General features: G+C 34.1%; 1 protein-coding gene across 1 annotated transcript; it reads right to left on the bottom strand.

The window, feature by feature from the left end:
- Positions 1-861: 861 nt before the first annotated feature.
- LOC132316067 (histone acetyltransferase HAC1-like) lies at positions 862-16282 on the bottom strand. Its single transcript, XM_059814567.1, has 15 exons — positions 15822-16282; positions 13483-14029; positions 13102-13398; positions 11112-12505; positions 10178-10504; positions 9816-10094; positions 8832-8960; positions 8168-8368; positions 7847-7989; positions 7179-7482; positions 5431-5570; positions 3840-3918; positions 3291-3683; positions 1860-2089; positions 862-1758 (listed from the first exon to the last, which is right to left on the bottom strand). Exons 2-15 carry the CDS (start codon positions 14000-14002, stop codon positions 1641-1643), a joined length of 4554 nt encoding a protein of 1517 aa, XP_059670550.1. The 5' UTR covers positions 14003-14029; positions 15822-16282; the 3' UTR covers positions 862-1640.
- Between the last annotated feature and the right edge of the window lie 3484 nt (positions 16283-19766).

The following is a 19766-nucleotide window of genomic DNA, read 5'->3' as shown; positions in this document are numbered from 1 at the left end:
TCTATAATCATATATATATATATATATAATACACACATAGCAATTTTCAGGTTCTTCTCTCTCCATACGTATATGTATATATATGCTATATAATTTGATTTCACCATATTTAGTTGTTAATTTGTTACTTTTGTTGTATGGAATTGATATCTAAAGTTGGTTTTGATTGAAATGGTGCCGAAAATGCCCAAGTTTTTTAGAATGATTTTGGGTTTTAATTGGGTTTCCAGGTTGTTGATTGATTCTATGCTGTTTCATTTGTAATTGGATGCTTGTAGTTGTAGGATGAAATCCTGGAGTTGGCAAATTGGTCACCATCGGATTCAAACCATAAAGAGGAGAAGATGGGTTATGATGGGTTTGGTTTTGTCAGAGAACATATATATGGGTTGCCAAAAAGTTCGCCCGAAGACGAGGTTTGGGTTGTAGCAGAGAAGAGTAAAAGTGTACGGAGTGATAAAGAGTAATTGGAAGAGAGAGAGAGAGAGAGAGAGAGAGAGTGTAAGAGTATTTTACTACTTTTATTCTTTGATATTTTTAAATAAAATGTATTAAAAAAAAGTATGAGTAAAATTGTATTTTCACTTGTAATAATTATTTTTAAAAGATATTTGAAAGTAAAAATTGACCAAACTTAAAAAGGTGTTGGTTAAATTAATCTTTAATTTTAACTGGAATCGGGGGTGGGGTGAATCGGATTATTTGGCTTCCCTTGAGATTAAAGATGTGTTAGATGGACAATTATTTTATTTTAGTTTATTAATTGCAATTTCAATTTCTTTGGAAATGATTCGCATAATCAAGGGCATTGATAACTGTTTCTCTAAAAATAATAACAATAATATTACTTGTTCATATTATGCGTTGAAAAAGCATTTGGATACGTGAACAAACAAAAGAATACAACAAATAAAAAATAAAAAGCATTGGGATATTTTACAATGGTGCTATTCTTTTTCTTCTATTCTTTAGATGTTAAAATTCACTTAAAAGATATTTTAACGCTATAAGAGAAATTATTAAATAGTCCAGACCCCAATCCAGACTAACATATTTAGTTCCATGACACACCGGAGATTGCCAAATATGGCTTCTCACCTGCATTGAACAAAATTCCCAGACACAAAATTAGTTCAGACACAACAATTTGAAAAAAATTAAATATGAAGCCAATAATAAGCTTGTTAAGAACAACTATAAGTTAGAGTATACAAACCAAATGTTCCGTTAGGCCACAATTACCAAAGCCAGCAGTTCAGAACCATTAGGTCTTATGGGCATCGCCAATCCCAATCAAGGGAATTCAAGGGATTGAATTTCTCTGAAAGCTTAATTGGTCAAGGCACAATCAAATTATCAGTAGAGAGAGAAGGAAAAAAAAAAAAAAACACACACACACACACACACACGACACACACGTTGATTTCATGCCTAGAAGGCAAAACTGATCACTGGATATTTTTATTCATGAATAGTAATTAATAAGCATCCTTTTATTCACATGAATCACCGTTTGAATGAACTCACTGCAAGTGCAGTCTATACAACCGTCAAAAGAAACAAGTCAGTATATATTCAATGCTACTTTGAATTGTATTGATCAGTATAAGCGGCTGCTGTCGTTGATGCTCCATCAATAACTATACACTTGGACAATCAACCAGTTCCAGCAACCTCGGGTGCTTCCCGAACAGTCGTAGCAGCCCTTCACGGAGTTTTAGACTGAAATTAAAGTTTTCTAACTTACTCTTCAAAGGCCTGCGTGTTCAAATTACACAATGCACATTAGGATTTCGGCAGGCATTATTAATACTAATTCCATTAGAAATTAATAATTGAGAGCTGTCAGAGTAACGCACCTGCAAAGCGGTACTCTGTAATCTGAATCTCTACAAAATTTTGAGTGGACCTCCAGTATCATCTTGGTTAAATGGCATGGTTTACAATGCCCAGCACCCCCAAAATGACTGCATTGACTTGCATGCCTGAGGCTTCCTTTGATTATACGGCACATCGGGTAGGAACAGGGATTGCTTTGCGTTACATGGCATTGAGCGGTATGTGGTATAACATCCAATATTTCATTGAACTGCACCACCAAATTACATAAAAGTTCAAAATTCCCACAATGATATTCATCAGGCACGGAGTGAGCAACAATTGGCCAAGAAATGCTAATAAAAGTTCTTAACAAGCCAATTGCAAACATCAATAACAACACATTACATTAAACTAAGGATCAAATTTTACTTTGTTTCTACAGAAACAGCCTAACGTATGAAGAGACACATAAGTGAAAATCTAAAATTGACATGTTTCTATCGAAATTTGCCTACTTTGAAACATACAAAAGAACGGTTGAAATACTGACACGGTTAAAAAAAATTCCTCCATGTCAACAACAATCTCAACAGGCAACAAAAAGGTAGTGTCCATTTCAGTTTTCAAAAGAAGAGGGGGGTGATTGAAGGATTTAAACACAAAACACAATAAATTCTTCTGGTTCCTCTGAGAAGTAGCAAATAAGCAGAAGCAGAAGTAAAACAAATGAGGAGATAGAAGAATTCATTGTAATGCTTATTCGCTAATTATCTTGACTTGCTAAATTTTCACCTTGGTTATAATTTTCCATGTAATTTGAGTTAAAAAATCAAAGTTATTCATATTGCAAGGTTAATACTAAAACTTGTTTTACACTTTACCATTATACTTATTGATTATATTTGATTATAATGATTCACTACATGCCAAAATTAGTTTTAAAATATTTTATGCTTGTTTTTCACCAGTAAAGTACTGTTTATATTATTTGATGATTTATTTATATTTGCATTTACTAATCAATTCCACACTTGTTTCCTCTCATTTAGGCCGAGCAGCCCTTGTATTATTAAATTATTTGACTTATATTCAAGAATTCATATAATTTTACTTTATATTCTAAGAATTTCAAATTTACTTTTGCAATAATTATTGTGTTTTGGAAATGTTCCAAGATAGTTCCATTTCTTGGTCAACCAAAAGGACGACTACGTCCTTGCTGCATTGGTTTGAGTGTTGCGATCAAGGAATAGATATTTGTTAATACATTCCTCTGTAATTGGCTAAATATCGCTGGCAAATAATCTAAAAGTAGAACACCAATTTTGTTTCTTAAACACTTTATTGCTTTAACATTCAATTTAAAAATAATGACCCGTGTCTCGGTTTGAATGTGAAAAGAAACAGATATTATTGGACATGTGGGATCTAACTATTATAATTAAGCTTATAAGAGATTTTCTCCATACCTTTACTCGCTGAGGCTGAGCCTGTTTACTGTTTGACTCACAATTAGCAGCAGCAGGACGCCTAGCTAACTTATGATGAACACAACACTCACCACATTTTGTTTGATAGCATGCAGCACAAACATCAAACTCTGGACATGTCTCACAATGCCAGCCCTGGTTTACCATAATATCCTTATGGCAAATGCTGCAGCTGGTCCCAGAACTTGGTGCTATCAGATTCCGGAGATGATACAGGATCATCAGTGAAGAATGCTTGGCATGACGAAGTGTATCAAACTGATAATTGTTCTCCTGACAGAAGTTTAAGAAAGTATTCCTAATCTCAAAGAAATCATTATCGAAAGATAAGTCATTGTCCTCAGTATCAGCAGGCACGTCATCCACCACCACCTGAAAAATATAAGAAACAATATACATAAGGAAGAAAATTTAAACAGGAACAGGTACTGAAAGTTATTATAAATTAAAGTATGTGCTAAATAAATTATTCCTGCTTCTTATAAAGACAATTGGTGGTGACTGGAAATTTTGGTGTTCGGGATTCACCTGAAAGAGTAAGTGTCTTTCCCCACTCTGGGAAGTGTGCGTTCCATCCTCATTGACATTTTGCTTGACAGCATGGCATCTGAAACATATATGATAGGATGAATAAAGAAAAATATATTATAAGATGACTCCTGAAATACATCGTCATTGACATTTTTCTCAAAATCATGGCATCTGAAGCATATATGAAAGGGTGAGATGAATAAAAAATAAAGTATTATAAGATGACTACTGTAATACACTTCATGAAGTCAATAAATAGAACTCTGGAACAGAGCTTCAAACAGATGACAGTTTCCAATATGAGGTGAAGTAAGCCTTGAGAAAAATACTAGTTAGAGATCAAGAACAATAAGCAAAACTCTGGAGAATATAAGGAAGAAATATATGAACGGGCACCACCTTGCAAAAGAAAGAGAACTCTAAATAATTTACAACATTCATAACACTGTTATGCAGATACTAATGATATTATATTTCATCTTCTTCATATTTTTCGGGAGCAGATAATGAAGATTTCGAGTCAAATCAGCAAAGCCTTTTCCCCAACTAATTGGGTCGGCTAATAATAAAGATTTCAACCACCACAAATAAAGATAATTCCATCTTTTGTTCTCTTGGCTTTACTCTTTTTTTTTTTTTTTTTTTTTCCTTCCATTTTTTCTACATATAAACAGGCTAGGGATATTCCCAATGTATGTATTGAATGATTTGAACAAACCAGTCTCTCTTCCTCTCCTCATCAATCTTGTTCATCTCTACCTTTCCGCCTACTTTTTCTTGTTCATTTAATATATGAAATTCAATTTCAAGGTCTGCAAAGATTTGGGACAGATGTGGATATAGCTCTTATATACATCATACATAGTGTAAAGAAGAACAGTAAAATGCACTAGTATGAAGAACAACATGGTCCATATTGAGAGTAATGCTGGCAAAGGGAAGACCATGGGTTGAGTTTGTAAGGAACCATAAGATAACGAGTAGTTCGATTGAGGTTATGGCATTAGAGCGGGAATGATTCATTTAGCTGACCTAAGTCACGTTTCATAATCAACCTTTCCTATACCTACATATTCAACCCTTCCTATACCTACCTGAGGCAAATTATATTAAAAAAACGAGTCAAAGCCATAGAAATTTGTCTCAACAATAAATGGATTTGTAACACCTATGTTAACCAATAAAGAATGCCAAAGAGGCCACTAAAGATCTAATTCCTAATTTCCTATTCCTTATTGACTTTTTCATATTTCATAGGATGAAATGACTTTTGAGAACTAGGAAAGCTTACAATTAAAGGAAGGCTGTAAGAAACACTCAATTGGATATTCATTACAAGAAATGTAAGAGTTGAGAAGAAAAAAGAAGAGATGAACTTACTGGGAAAAAATAAAAATAAAAATAAAAATACAAGAGATTGCGGGAGGGAAAACAAACTGATAACAGGCATTTAAGTATTTAACAATAACCAGATTATAAAGGCATACACCATAGCACATGAAAGATGTATATCTCTAGTAAGGATGAAGAACAAAAGTGGGAAAAAAGAATAATAAAACACGACTTTAATAGGAAAGCTTGCAATTACCTTTCACATAGCTGAACTTTTTTGCATTGATTGCAAATCCATCTGCTTCCAGTTAGTATCACTTCATGGCAGCATGTGCAAGTGTATTGCAAGGAGACCATTATAAAGTCTTCCTTCAGGGGTAAGATGGTTTGCCCCAGCTATCAAGGGAAAAAGAACAACAGCAATAACAAACTGTTAAAATCTCATCAAATAGAAAGAAAAGCAATAGCTTTTGATATAATGCAAAATGATGTGTTCTAGATGCATCAAATACATATCCCATATCTATATAGTCCCATGACAAGTTGTGGCCCACAAGCAAAAGTACAAATTTTGAAGTTTCACGTATCATAGGGTACCACGCAAGACAAGGGAGAGTTTTCAGTTTATCATCATTCTTTGATGATTTAGAATTTTTTGAAAAATGATGGCATAGTCCAAATTTAGTTGAACAAGATTCTCAAATTACCAAATACATGAAACTGAAGATGCCAGATAGGCTATCAGTACCAGATAATTTTTTTTTTAACTGTAGTAAATCAAGGTGTCCATTAGGCATCCACCGGATCCCTTGACTGTATTAGGTCCCAGGAAGAAGTCATAACCAAGTGACTACAAGAATGGGCATGAAATCATGGCTTCAGTTACCTTCTTTATTTCAAGACAACACATAAACTTGAACCTTTGACACATAGGTTGGAGTCCAATTTAGATACCACCCGACCTTAACCTGGTGTTAACCTTTGAACTAAGAGCATAAAACAATTTTTTAATTGTTGGAGTCCAATTTAGATACCACCTGACCTTAGCCTGGTGGTAACCTTTGAACTAAGAGCATAAAACAAATTTTATATTAAGCTCTTTTGGAGCTTGCTATGTCATTTGAAGAAGGCATGTTATCCTTTACATGTTGTGGAGGGAGAAGGATCAAACACATGAAAAGATAAATAAATAAGCCTATGCTAATTTATACAGGTAACTTTCTAATTTTTTGTGAAAGCAAAAAATTCGTTCATTATGTGGTCTATTATGAGGGAAGTTTACCCCTTCTGCTTAAAGGAACTCTAATCCCTATTTAGAATCACGCAACACATCATCTATCAGCAAGCAGTCTAAACAACAAAAATAGAAATAAATAAATAATCTTATTTGATAAGCAGTTTCAGCTAATCCTTGCTATTTAATTGGTCTTTGCTTTAATTCAACATTGTTGAAGATCCAGTCTCCCATGCAGAGAGAAAGCCTTATATTTAATGGAAAATTTCCCTTCTATTTGCTCACAATGTATAATAGGGAGAAATGCCTTCTTCTTTTTTCTTTTGGAGAAACTTTACCAGCGACACGACAAACTAACTTATCTTCAGTTTCATTTTTTTTGTCTTTGGGGGCATGGGTTATTTTTTGGGCCACTAAGGTGGCTTCTAGATTACATTAGGGGGAACCCATTCGGGCCATGCCTAAGACCTTGGTAAGCTTTATTTAATCCAACCCAGAGTTGTTCCAAACTTTTTGGCCACTGCATGGCCACTTTATGAGCCCTGATTTGACAACTTTGGGGCACTAGAATGGCCAAAGTAAGTAATTACTGTTGTTAAAATTAGGTTGCCATTGTCTAGCCATAGAAGTTCCGAAGATATATACTAAAAGCCTAGCACAGTATGTCATCCTATAGCACAAGTAAGAATCAACCAGAGCCCTAAATAACACAAATCAGTGACATCTGTAAACATTATATGAATAAAAGGAAAAAGTCAAGCAGAATTTACTTTATGCATCAGTAGAATATCTTTCACTGCATCACCAGAAGGATTGGTATGCCCCATGGCTTTTAAATTTCTCTTTGTCGTTAGTTTTTTCACCTTCCTTTGTAAATCTCCTCCACTTTCTTCCTCAATCTTTCTAATCACATTTTCAGCAGCAGTTGACCAATAGTCACCATCAAAATATGGTAAACGAGCTGCAGTTATCTTGGTTCTGCTTTCTCCAGTAGAAAAAAAGAATTCATCATATAAATTAGTGGTATCCACCACAATGTTCTCATTGGTTGCTTTTTTTAGCATTGACTTGTACCTGCAAGTGGAACATCTTCCAGTCAAGACATGCACACAGGCAAAAGCCACAGACATGGAATCTGAGCACAAACTACCTAGATCAACAGAAGTAATGGACTGTTCACTATTCAGGTTATGCTTTGCTGTGTGATGACCACATATGGAAACAGCCACCTCACCCAAAAGGCTGATCTGGGTACAAGTTTAATAATTCTCAAGAGCAAGACGCACATGAAATGCTACCAGTTTGCACATATCTTAATCGCACCCATGCAATCATATATATGTTGATGTGAGTGCACACAATCACACAGACAGAACAGAAAGACAAACACACGTACAAACACGCACAGAGAGAGAGAGAGAGAGAGAGAGGGAATTACCACCGCCTCAGCTTATCAGCTTTTGGTGTTCTCTGTGTCTCTGGATGGCAATATAAAATATAATCTTCTCCTTTTAAAGGTGGGCAGGCCCATATATAGCAGGTTGCAAAACCTCGTTTCTTGCAATACTCTAGATATCCTATCTGATAATGATACGGGAAAAAAGAAGAATCAAATCTTGTTATTTACATGTGTAAATTAGAAATTTTAAATAATCCTATCAAAAACTAGAAACTTTAGAAGCTCTTTAATCCAATATGTAACTCTGGATGGTCATACAAGAACTAGGAGTGAACAAATAATGACAAAAAATGTATTTACCAATATTTCATGGTAAACGAAGGTTCGAAGAGCTTCGCCATTAACAGAATCAATCTCTGGTATGAAGTACTTGACAGAATCAAGATACGATATATAAACACAACGTTGATTTGGTGGACAGCATTCTGAACCAAACTCTTGAACATACATTACGAAAAGGCATACATCTACACCTTGAATTTTCTGAAACAAAAGAATCACCTGATTGGGAAAACCACAAAAATAGTTAACAGCGGTGCCAAAACATGGAGAAAGCCACAAAAAGAATATTTCAGGAAAATAACAGACTTTTCTCAGAGCATTTGAAACTAACATGACCTCACATGTGGCTATATATCACTTCCATCCTTTTAATTTTCAAACAATGAAAAACTGATTGTATTGGCCCTTATTATAGTAGAGTCCATTGAAAGAGTGAAAAGAATAAGAAAATAATCAACTGAAGATTAATAACAGGGCTCGGTCAGCAGTGAATACAACAAGTCAATCCAAAACCTCAAAGGAGTTTATTGTTATTTCAGGTATTTAAAACAAAATCAATGGTATTAATCAACCTAAAGGGAGCTTCTTGGTACTTTCAGAATCTCAAATGATCTTCAGTAAGTTGCCCAAATAAAGATTAGTAAAGCGAAAAAAATTTATGGATCACTTTAATTTGTCTCACCTTTGATCTGTATGGGAATTCTGCAGGATAATTCTCGTCTTGGAAGATATCTAAAAATTGCTGTTTCACTTTCAATTGTTTTTTGACAGATAACACCACTCTGACAATGAGATCAGCTGCTTCAGGTACCTAATAACAGGTCAAAAATTATACACGAAATACTAAGCAGCTGAAGTAGATTTCAATATTCTCTTATTAAGACCAAAAAGGAAGGAAAAAAAAAAAGAAAAAAGAAGCATACATGGTATGAGCTACTCATATACAATAAAAGACCAAAAAAGTTGGATACAAAGAACACAAGAAAGTGTACAAGTAGCATGCAATCACAGAAAATAATTACATTTACATACAAGTGTATTGGTTGACATAAAAATGCATATTATATAGTGATTGTCAAATGTTTTGAATCCCATATAATATTAGTTGCACAACGCATTATCAAGTTCCGCCTGTAGAAGAATATAACAATTTTTACTCCACTCAACTTTATGCAGGATTCGTTATTTGTCCAAGCATATCATTAAATTGGGTACCTCCGTCATGAATATCATGTGATCTCATATCTTTAGCCATCTCATTCTTAACTTAAATAAATAAACCCTATTTGAAATTTTTCTAAATGTAATAATGAGTCCCCAACCAGCCAAATGGTTATGCATGGGAAGAGTATGCAATCCAATGGTGGGCTTGGACAACTATGATTTTAAACGGCATTGTTTTACACGAGGTGTAATTTAATCCTACTTCAACAATTTATGTTTCATCCTTCAGTCTAGATTTTTATGGATCAACCAACAGTATTTGAGTAAAATATATTCATCACCAACTGGATTATTATTAATTTTCTTTTGTCTAAATATATAATTTTAATTAAATATGTTTTGATGATTAAAGCCACTTAAAATTCCAACTCATTAAACAGTGTTTGCTTCTTGCCTTCTTTCTTTCTTTTTTTTTGATAAGTAAACAGTGTTTGCTTCTTACCTCATCAAAGTTCTTTCCTAAAGCCTTTGCCCTCTCTTCTCTGTCTTGCTTGAGACGCCTAAAGAGCCTTTGCTCAATGTGATCACTAAGCCTAGTCTTTCGCAGATTTTTTGCTCCAAATGCTGTAGTCTTTGATAAAGGCATCTGCTCTCCAATTTCTGTTTCTTCTAAATGGCATTTTGGACAAAGGTACTCTGCTTTTCCTTCCAAATCTTGTTTCTTATTGTAGAGACCACATATCTGGTGTTGCCATTGTTCACATTTATTACATTGAACCCACTGCAATAGCACAAGAGTCAGAAAACTGAAATTTTGACAATTTATAGAATGGATTTATCTGAGGACAAAATGACAGAGCTTACCGATTCTTCATTTTCCTCATTATTACAAGACTTGTACAGATTTGCTTTGGAAATGGAAACCCCTTGGAATGAGATGCTACCACCACGAGACTCCCTAAAGCATGAGGGACAAAAGCAATGTTGTGTACCCTTTTCATCCAGCCCGTGATAATAAAACAAATTGGGTTTTATACGAGCACTGCAAGTTGAGCAATACTTTGGTGCCGGAGCGAACACAAGCTTTCCCATGGCACACAACTGGCACGAGCCTTCACCAACAGAATGTGCGATTGTATTTTCTGATGCTTCCTTCATGATACTCGGTTTCAAATGGAATGCATCGCAATACTAGTCATTTACATCAGATCATGTTTAGGCAAGTCAATATTACATGCATCGTTAGAACCAAAGATATCTCTGTCTCTCTCTATATATATAGGGGGAGAGAGAGAGAGAGAGAGAGAGAGAGAGAGAGAGAGAACATTAATGCCACAAAATAGTTGGTAATATAAAAAATCCCTACAGTATATACTCCAATCCGCGAGCCTATTTTGCAAGAAATCGATCAAATAAGTCGAAGTTTTAAGAAAATTTCACTTCAGTTAACAGGAGCAATTTAAATAAGTTTTCTATTCAAATATCCACACACTTTCTAATTTAATTTGCATGATGGAAAAAGAAAAAACCAGATATGGGAACTTCTGTTGAAGAACAGCAAGTCCCCCAATAACAGTAAGATGGCTGATGAACCAAAATAATCTATTCTGTTTCCAATGCAGAATGAAGCAAACTTATGAAAGTGCTATAACTTCATCTCAAGCTAAATAAATTTCAAAGTATACATATACTTAAGTAACACCCTCTCTAACAATTTAAGCTTTTAAGGTATATAATCAAAAGTAATAAAGTGAAAGTAAATCACCCAATAACAGCAATTCAAAATTGATCTACAAACCTGATTATTCCATTGCCTAAGACTGGAGATATGCTCCTTTATTTGCTCTGCCGTCAAAAAATCAGCAAAAGACACGACTGGTATATTTGGTTCCTCTGACTTCTTTGCAGACTCATTATCAGCTGCAGGGGCAATTAAATCACCTTTTGTTTCTGGGCTGGCCTGGTCGGACATGGTCCTCACTTGGATCTCCTCCTCCTCATGACTATCAAGGGGCTTTTCCAAGTGACAACTTTCTGCGACGGCATTTCTTTTCTCACTTATGCATGTACGCTCTATCTCCCCGTGTCTACAACCCCCAATAAACTCTTCAGCTGGAATAGGTGTACTCTTGAAGTCCAAGCTCTGAGCAGTATCTGAGGCATCATTCCAAGTTACACTAGTTCTTGTGGGGCCTTGTATGGGAGTTAGAAGTTCTGTGTCCACCTCCATTACAACTGAACTATCAGCTACCGGGCCGGCCTGGTTGGACATGGTCCTCACTTGTATCTCCTCCTCTTTATGACTATCAAGGGGCTCTTTTGAGTGACAAATTTCTCCGACAGCATTTCTTTTCTCACTTATGCACGTACACTCTATCTCCCCGTGTCTACAACCCCCAATAAACACTTCAGCAGGAATAGGTGTACTCTTGAAGTCCAAGCTCTGAGGAGTATCTGAGGCATCATTCCAAGTTACACTAGTTCTTGTGGGGCCTTGTATGGGAATTAGAAGTTCTGTGTCCACCTTCATTACAACTGAACTATGAGCTACCGGAGTTTCATGCCGTTGCATCAAGCGTGAAAGTTGTTCAGATGCATAAGGTTGATTAATTGCTGGATCAACTTCATGACAAACTGCGCTTTCAAAGGAATCAAAATTTTCCGTCTTCAGACATTTTGAAGGAGGCAAAACATCTTCTTTAATGCCAGATTTGGTGTCACTAAGATCTCTACCAGAGAAAGCCCTTTTAAGACCATTATTTGGTTTTCTAGATCCCTGGTAAAGTTCACTAGTAATACCAAGAGATTGTTCTGAATGGAGCTCAGGAAGCTTAGATGCCTCTTGCCCTGCTGTTTCATTACAACATTTTTTGTCTTCAACCAGGCAACTCTGGGCCTCAGACGGCTTATCAAGTTGCACATAAGGCTGGTGGTGCCACTGACGGAACTCTTGAGACCTTGGCATCAACAGCTGAGATTGCAATAAATCCTCAATCTTTGATCTGGGAGGATTGTCGATCAGATTATTCAAAGCATCAGAGGCTTGAGGAATCCACCGTGTACCCTGTTGTGAGTTTTGCAAATTTGAATAAGGAAACTCCAATTTTTGCTCCCACGGTGATGGAAACCCCACATCACAAACATTATGAGCATTCTCCATGAAACCTCTATAGTGTGAATAGTTCAATTCACCTGGCCAAGAAGAAAAAGTAAAGAGAGCAGATAATATAATTTAAAATTATTGGGCACGTGGAGAATGGATGATACAATCTCAACCAGAAACTCCATAAAATATTGATGCCACATCTGCAAGGGAAAGGTGACATCAATCCAAATTTTAACCTAGTACAGGTAGTCAAATAGATCACCTGAGTTAAGTCAACAAAATTTTGAAGGAATTACTTTCGCCAGATTCTGAGTTGGTAAAATGAGCCATAATGTCCACTTTGTCCAGATAGACAATTTTAGGACATGATTCAGGTTTTAGGTGACTTTATGGTGTAAGGAGTTATTTGGTAACTTTGGAAATTTAAAATGCTAAATTGCATGGGATCGGCAAGGTAATGTATGAATAAATATTCAGGAAAAAAGAAAATGTCAAAAATTAATGTCAGTGGGAGCAAATGTAGATAAAGAAGAAGAATATTTTGTCAATTGTTTAGTAATATTTGACAATGTTTGTGATGTTCATATAATCTTGCAAGTTGGGGAATTATAGAGAATCAAATTAGGTTTTCGTTCAACTAAAATGTGCAAAAATATATCTAATACATCCTATAAAATTTTACCTGCATAATTGGAAAGCATATCCTGACCATGGCATCGCTGTTGAATATAGTTTTCTGATGATTTCTCTGGGATATACTGTAAATTACTGCCAGGAAGAGTAGGTCCACCATTAAAAGGTCCATTATCATAATTCCAGTACTGCCTAGGAAGTGCTTTGTTGGACGAAATACGTTCATGAGAAGGAACCATCTTGCTAGCAATCTGAATTACGCCCTCTGGTGGAGAAAGCTTGTTTTTTCCTTCACAATCAACAACAGTAGTGCCCAATAACAGGTTATAACCATTACGCAAGGACCCTGCATAGTATTGAAGAATGAGATACTACTGTACAACAATCCATTACAAGAATTTTCAGCCATTAGTCACAAAGAATGACTCACCTTCAAAGAAGTCACGTTCACAAGCATTGATGGTCCTCAACGTATTAGGTCCGATTCTCGGAGTCACAAAGCAATCAAATGTAGGGAATTGTGAACTTGAGTCTTGAAAGCCAGGGGACATCCCCAGAGCTGGATTTGTCATACATATGGGTGAATATGAGGAAGCTGGAAAGCAGGGTACTTGTTGTCTGGCATTAGCATCACATATTTCCCGCTGAACTAACTGACCATTAAAGAACTCCCGATCACAAGCATTGCCAATCCTTAATTTATTACATCCAATTCTAGCGGTCATGCAGTAGTCAAACGTAGGGCATTGTGAACTTGAGTCTTGAAATCCAGGGGACGTACCCAGAGCTGGATTCGTCATGCAAATGGGTGAAAATGAGGAAGCCGGAAAGAAGGGTTCTTGTCGATTGGCATTAGCATCGCATATTTCACGCTGAACTACGTTTTCCTTGATAGATCTGTTTGGTATTTGACTGCTGAACTTCCGCAAAAGGTATGCTTTTATGTCCATCTTGTTGTTTATAAGAGTTTATTCATTCTGCAAACCAAGAACAAAGGCTGAATAATTACATAACAGGTGAAGCAATAGCATCATATGACATATCTAGAAGAAGAGCTCATATTATGCCCAAATTCCAAAGTTACAGTGACTGCTAAACATGTCAATTTTTGCAGTGACAAATGCAGATACAACACCACAATATGGTTGTTGAATAGAAGATAACCATGAAATTTTGTGCACAGTGTGTAGTGTATTGAGATTAGAGCCATGTTACATTACTCAAATGTCACTTTAAAAAACAATCATGTGCACTTTTAGAATTCTATACAAGGACACAGAATTTTAAGGATACATGGTCATTCACAAGAAAATTATGGTAGTCAGAACACTTTTATATGACCAACAATTGCACCAATAAAGAAGAGTAACAAATCCGTATTGAGAGTAAAGGAAAGACATTATAGCATGTGGTTGATGAAGTTATTGGCCTTAGAGCGGAATAGCAAGACAAGATTCACGACCCTGATAACTCGAAAAAGGCTGTATTAAGTTAATCTCTTGACCCTTGTTCTTCATTACATTCCCATTTGTTTTTTTACTTTTTCCTAGAATATGTCCCATATAATAAGTTTGAATCCTATTGATTTGAGAACCCCTACCCAAAAGTCTCTAAATTCACACTTGCCCCTATTTTATTTTCTTCATTCAAAACATATACACCATGGACCTAATGCTGATCAATCATGTAGACTTACATGAATCGTTTCTCTCCTGAAGTGATTTTAGTAAGTTACAACTCCATCATTATGCCCTTAATTATGTCAATGTTGTTTTTTCCTGTGATTCATTTCTTTTCAAAAACAACCCACCGCACTATATCTTTAGGTATACATCCTCTCATAAACTTTCTCCAATTTATAACAATACAATATGTTAAGTATGTAAACAATTTCATTTTCCAACATTATAAAATATAGTTCTAGTCTTAGCAACCTCCATACTTTCTCCCGAAATTTCATAGCACGAAACACATTAATTTACTAACGCAATAATTTGTAAATTTTGAACATATCCCTAATTTATATATATAGATGACAAGGAAATACAAATTCTAAAAAAAGTATCACACGAAGATGACAAGGATATAATACTAAAATATACCTATTTTTGTCCATAAAAGTTATATTCTACATGATAAAAAAAATACTTCTACAAACAACCTGCTATCTTAAGTTTGATTCTCTTGTTCGATCGATCGATCACTAGTAGGAAATTTTCAGCTCAACTTCCTTTTTGAACTATTATCACAGTACCAACTGACTATTGTTGCGTGTACATATACATTTTCTTGTAAGTCCAAGTATATAATTTTATACGCATTCCTAAGTAATCAACACAGTGCAATTTAACACCATATGTTCAGCAAATTGAACTCCACCCTTAATGTAAAATTGAATTTTGACCGCGTCATATAATTACTTAATTAGCCTCGATCCCAATTCCCAAACAGTAGAACCAAAGATTTGATAAATTTTAGCATGAAAACTAAAATTAAATTAAATTGTAACAAAAGGCACACCCAATTTCGGAGCATGATTTTGGATTTTAGGTTTCAAATTTCAATATTGCTCTAAATTTAAAAACCTTAACAAAAAAGTTTGAAACCCTAGCAAGAAAGAAAATTTCCGCTTGCAAAGATTCGATTAAACTATTTGGAGCATCACATCAAGAAGAACCCTAAAAATATGACATAGGGCGCAGACAAAAGAAGAAAAAAAAGTACTAGTAAAATTTTTCTAGAGAGAGAAAGTATTAATTAATTCCTTACTTGGTGCTTTTCTCTGTGTCTGCGTCAACTTCAACAATTTTGTCGTATGTAGGACCACAACACGCGATATTGAAGAAATCTCTACCTTTAGCATTATTTCGTAGGCATCTCATATTCCAAACCAAACAAGCACGATCACTCTTTCCTGTTTTATCGGTGCAAGACAAGATTCATGGGATCGAGCCGAGAATGGATAGGTGGGAGGTGTATGGGATGGCGTGAAACCACCCCAACTTTGACCAACTCCGAAACCTGTTCCGATAAACAACCCCAACCAACAGGAAGGAGTAGGTCGTGTGGCGGCGATGGAATATTTTGTGGCGGCGTAGTAGGTCGTGTGGCGGCTTTAGGTTTAGGAGGTTTAGGGTTTATTTGTTTATGGGCGTGGGTTGATTAAGAGTTAAGTTAAAATTTAATTCTAATTAAAATGACCTTCTAATAAACATTAAACTTTAGGTCAAAAAAAAAAATAATAATAATAATAATAATAATAATAATTTAGAAGGACAAACTAAAAACATAAGCCTAATCCAAATTCCAATTGGGATAACTAGGGCTCTAGTTCTATATATATATATATATATGTTATGGGACTTAAATTACACCACGAATTTGCCTACGACACTTGGGCCACCGTCAAGGGGCTAACAATATATATATACACACACAAATTCAATAGATCATCACACACAAAAAAGACGCACACAAATTCAATTGATCACACACAAAAAGACCGGACATCAGTTAGAATACCAGAGACGCCGGCGTTCTTCGCGCCCTCTGCCCTCACCATTAACTCTCTACCAACGTCAAGCACCGGAGACGCCGGCGTTGGGAGTGCGTCTGGTTACCGGTGGTCGTCTCTGCACCGTCGAAGCATCATCTTGATTCTCGCCTTTCTTGCTCGCCGTCGCCGGTTGGTTCTTCAGTGTTCTCTCTGCTAACATGCCATCACCCTTTCCTCACTCGATGATTGGCTTGGTAGTGAAAACTTTCATTCTCTTTGTAGAATTAAAGAGAGATAAGGGGTTTTTATCATTTGGTGAGTTTCTATTTGATGAATTAATGCCAAATCTGTGTTGATTTTTATTTTTCCTCCATCGGTAAATTGAAGAGTCAGAGCAATGAGGGACGTTGAATTGGGCTGGGTTGGGCCACAATTTGAGATTTGGGTTGGAGAGATTATTGATGAATTGAACGGAAGTTCTGGGTTTGGCAGATTTTGGTGCTCACCGGATTTAATGGAGGACTTAACCATGGCTAATTCTGTAATGTTGAGGGGTAATTTGATCTAAAAAATTGTTTTAAAAAATTGCTAAACAGACATCAGTTAGAATACCCCTTTCAAGATAACTGAGGTGTTTTTTTGCCAAAAAAAATTCTTAAGGGGTTTTTTTGCAAGGACTAATAGTCAAGGGGGTTTTTTGTAATTCACCCTAAAATTTAACAAAAATAATTTATCCATCAATTTTGAACAAGTTATTTTACATGCCTTGTCCGATGGAGTCAAGACTCAATCTTTACGTAAACCTTTGTCAAACACCAACAAAAAATATATATATTTTTTTAAAAGAATATTTTACCTTGAAACAAAAGGAGTTCTAGATATTTTGTAAAATTTCAATTTAAATAAGGTGTTGAATTATGAATTTAACTCTCCCTAATGCTAGATGTAGTATACAAATAATATTATTGTTGGTCGAAATAGATTTGAAGTTATAGTTTCAATTAAGACCCGTTACAAATATTTTATTATTTAAAATATATTGTTCAGTTAATATCACTGACGACTTAATTTGGAGTGTTAGGCTTCGACTAGCATCTACTAATCTAATTTCTTACCTTAATATATATATATATATATGGGGGCGAACATATTGTTAAAAAAAAAAAAAAAAAAAAAATGAGTTAAGTTAAGATTTATATATAGTTAATGTGACTTTCTAATTTAAATATTTAATATTAGGCAAATAAATTAAATAAATAATTTACAAAGATATACCAAAAAAACTATAAGCATAATGGTAATTTATTTTGCTTACTAATAACAAATTGTTGATTATACTTTTTAATATTTATGTTTCCATATAAAATTGCTATTTCTATATGGTAGATGATGATGACTTGTAAAATCTCAATTTAGATAACGAGGGTTAGAAATTAGATTAGTAGATGCAAAGGGTCTAAACTTGGCACTCCCAAAATTCACCGGAGGAACTAACTACTAAGCTATCGAAACATCTAGTTGAATTATAATTTTAAGTCTCCCTAATGTTAGATAACTTTGATGTGGCATATAAATAATAGGGTGAATTACATTAAACTCCCCATTTTCTATTTTTTTGTCAATAAACCCCCCTCAACTATTCGAGGGGGTGATATAACTAATGGAAGTTAGCTGAAAGTGAGTTGTTTGGAAATTTAATTTCTATATATTTTTTGACAAAAATATCCTTGTACCTATTTTAATATTCTATATATTTTTTGACAAAAATATCCTTGTACCTATTTTAATATTACCCTCACATATATATTTATTCTATTATCACTCTTAGCCGCATATCTTCCACCATTGCAAACAACACGTATTCTTCCATCATTATTATATTATATATAATTTGCATTATAATATAATGGTATATATAATATGTACCATTAAATATTATTTATACTATATTTTCATTAGCCTTCAAACCAATATAAATCTAGGTTTTTTTCTTGAAATTTATCTGATAGGTTTTTTTCTTGAAATTTATCTGATATATATATATATATATATATATATATATATATATTTGAGAATTATATTGTGCATTCATTTATTTAGTTTTTATTGATTTTCATTTTATATAGTTTTATTAAAGGGACACTAGGAGAAATAATGTCTATTTTTTTCCTTTTTTATATTAATATTTATGCCTACATGTTTTCTTCTTCTTCTTTTTTTATTTTTTTATTTTATATAAATTTCAATATCATTTTTTTCTATAAAAAAATAAAAAATTCCTTCCATGACGAATGTGAACTTGTCACTTTAGTAAAATGTTAAAACGAAAAAAAACAATAAAAGTGTTAATTTATGTGAATGATGTCGTTTAGGTTATTTAAAAAATAAAAAAGCAAAGTAGATTTTCAAATAAGCTTTAATGAGTATTTAAGTCAATTTATATTTCAGTTCTCTTTCAACTAACTTCCATAAGTTAAATCACCCCTTAAATAGTTGAGGGGGTTTTTTTGGCAAAAAAATAGAAAAAAGAAGTTTAATGAAAAACACAGATAGAAAAGGAGGGTTTAATGTAATTCACCCTAAATAATATTATTGTTGATCGAATAAAAAATTAAATGCTAGACATAGCACAAATAATATTATTGTTTGATGGAATACAAACTTTAATGCATATTTTCAATTAAACACACAATGATACAAATATTTTATTGTTGAAGGCAGATTGTTCAATTAATATCAATGTCATCTAACAAAAGGAATGAACAATTTAATGGATCCCACAAAATGTTGAACTGACTGAGGTGTGCTATGTATTTTCAAACTTTAAAAACATTGAAGAAAACACAAAAAAAACAAAATATTGTAAAAAAAATTGCAAGTTGAGTTAAGATTCATATATATTTAATATGACTCTCTAATATAAACATTAAACATTAGGAAAATAAAATAAATAAATAATTTACAAAGACATACTAAAAAACATAAGTATAATCCAATTTAGATTTTTTCAATCTATGGTAGCTTATTTTGCTTACTAATAAAAAATTGTTTACTTCAGTTTATAATATTTATGTTTTGATATAAAATTGTTATTCCTATATGGTAGATAATGATGACTTGTAAAATTTAAAAATAGATAACGTAATTGAATTATGAATTTAAGTCTCCCTAATGTTAGATGTAGCATACAAATAATATTATTGTTGGACCTGGAATAC

Source organism: Cornus florida, unplaced genomic scaffold (assembly GCF_030987335.1).
Source record: "Cornus florida cultivar Cherokee Brave unplaced genomic scaffold, ASM3098733v1 CherokeeBrave_3.0.0_Hap2_Chr07, whole genome shotgun sequence".
NCBI lineage: Eukaryota > Viridiplantae > Streptophyta > Magnoliopsida > Cornales > Cornaceae > Cornus > Cornus florida.
This window is presented reverse-complemented; position numbering and strand designations above follow the sequence as displayed.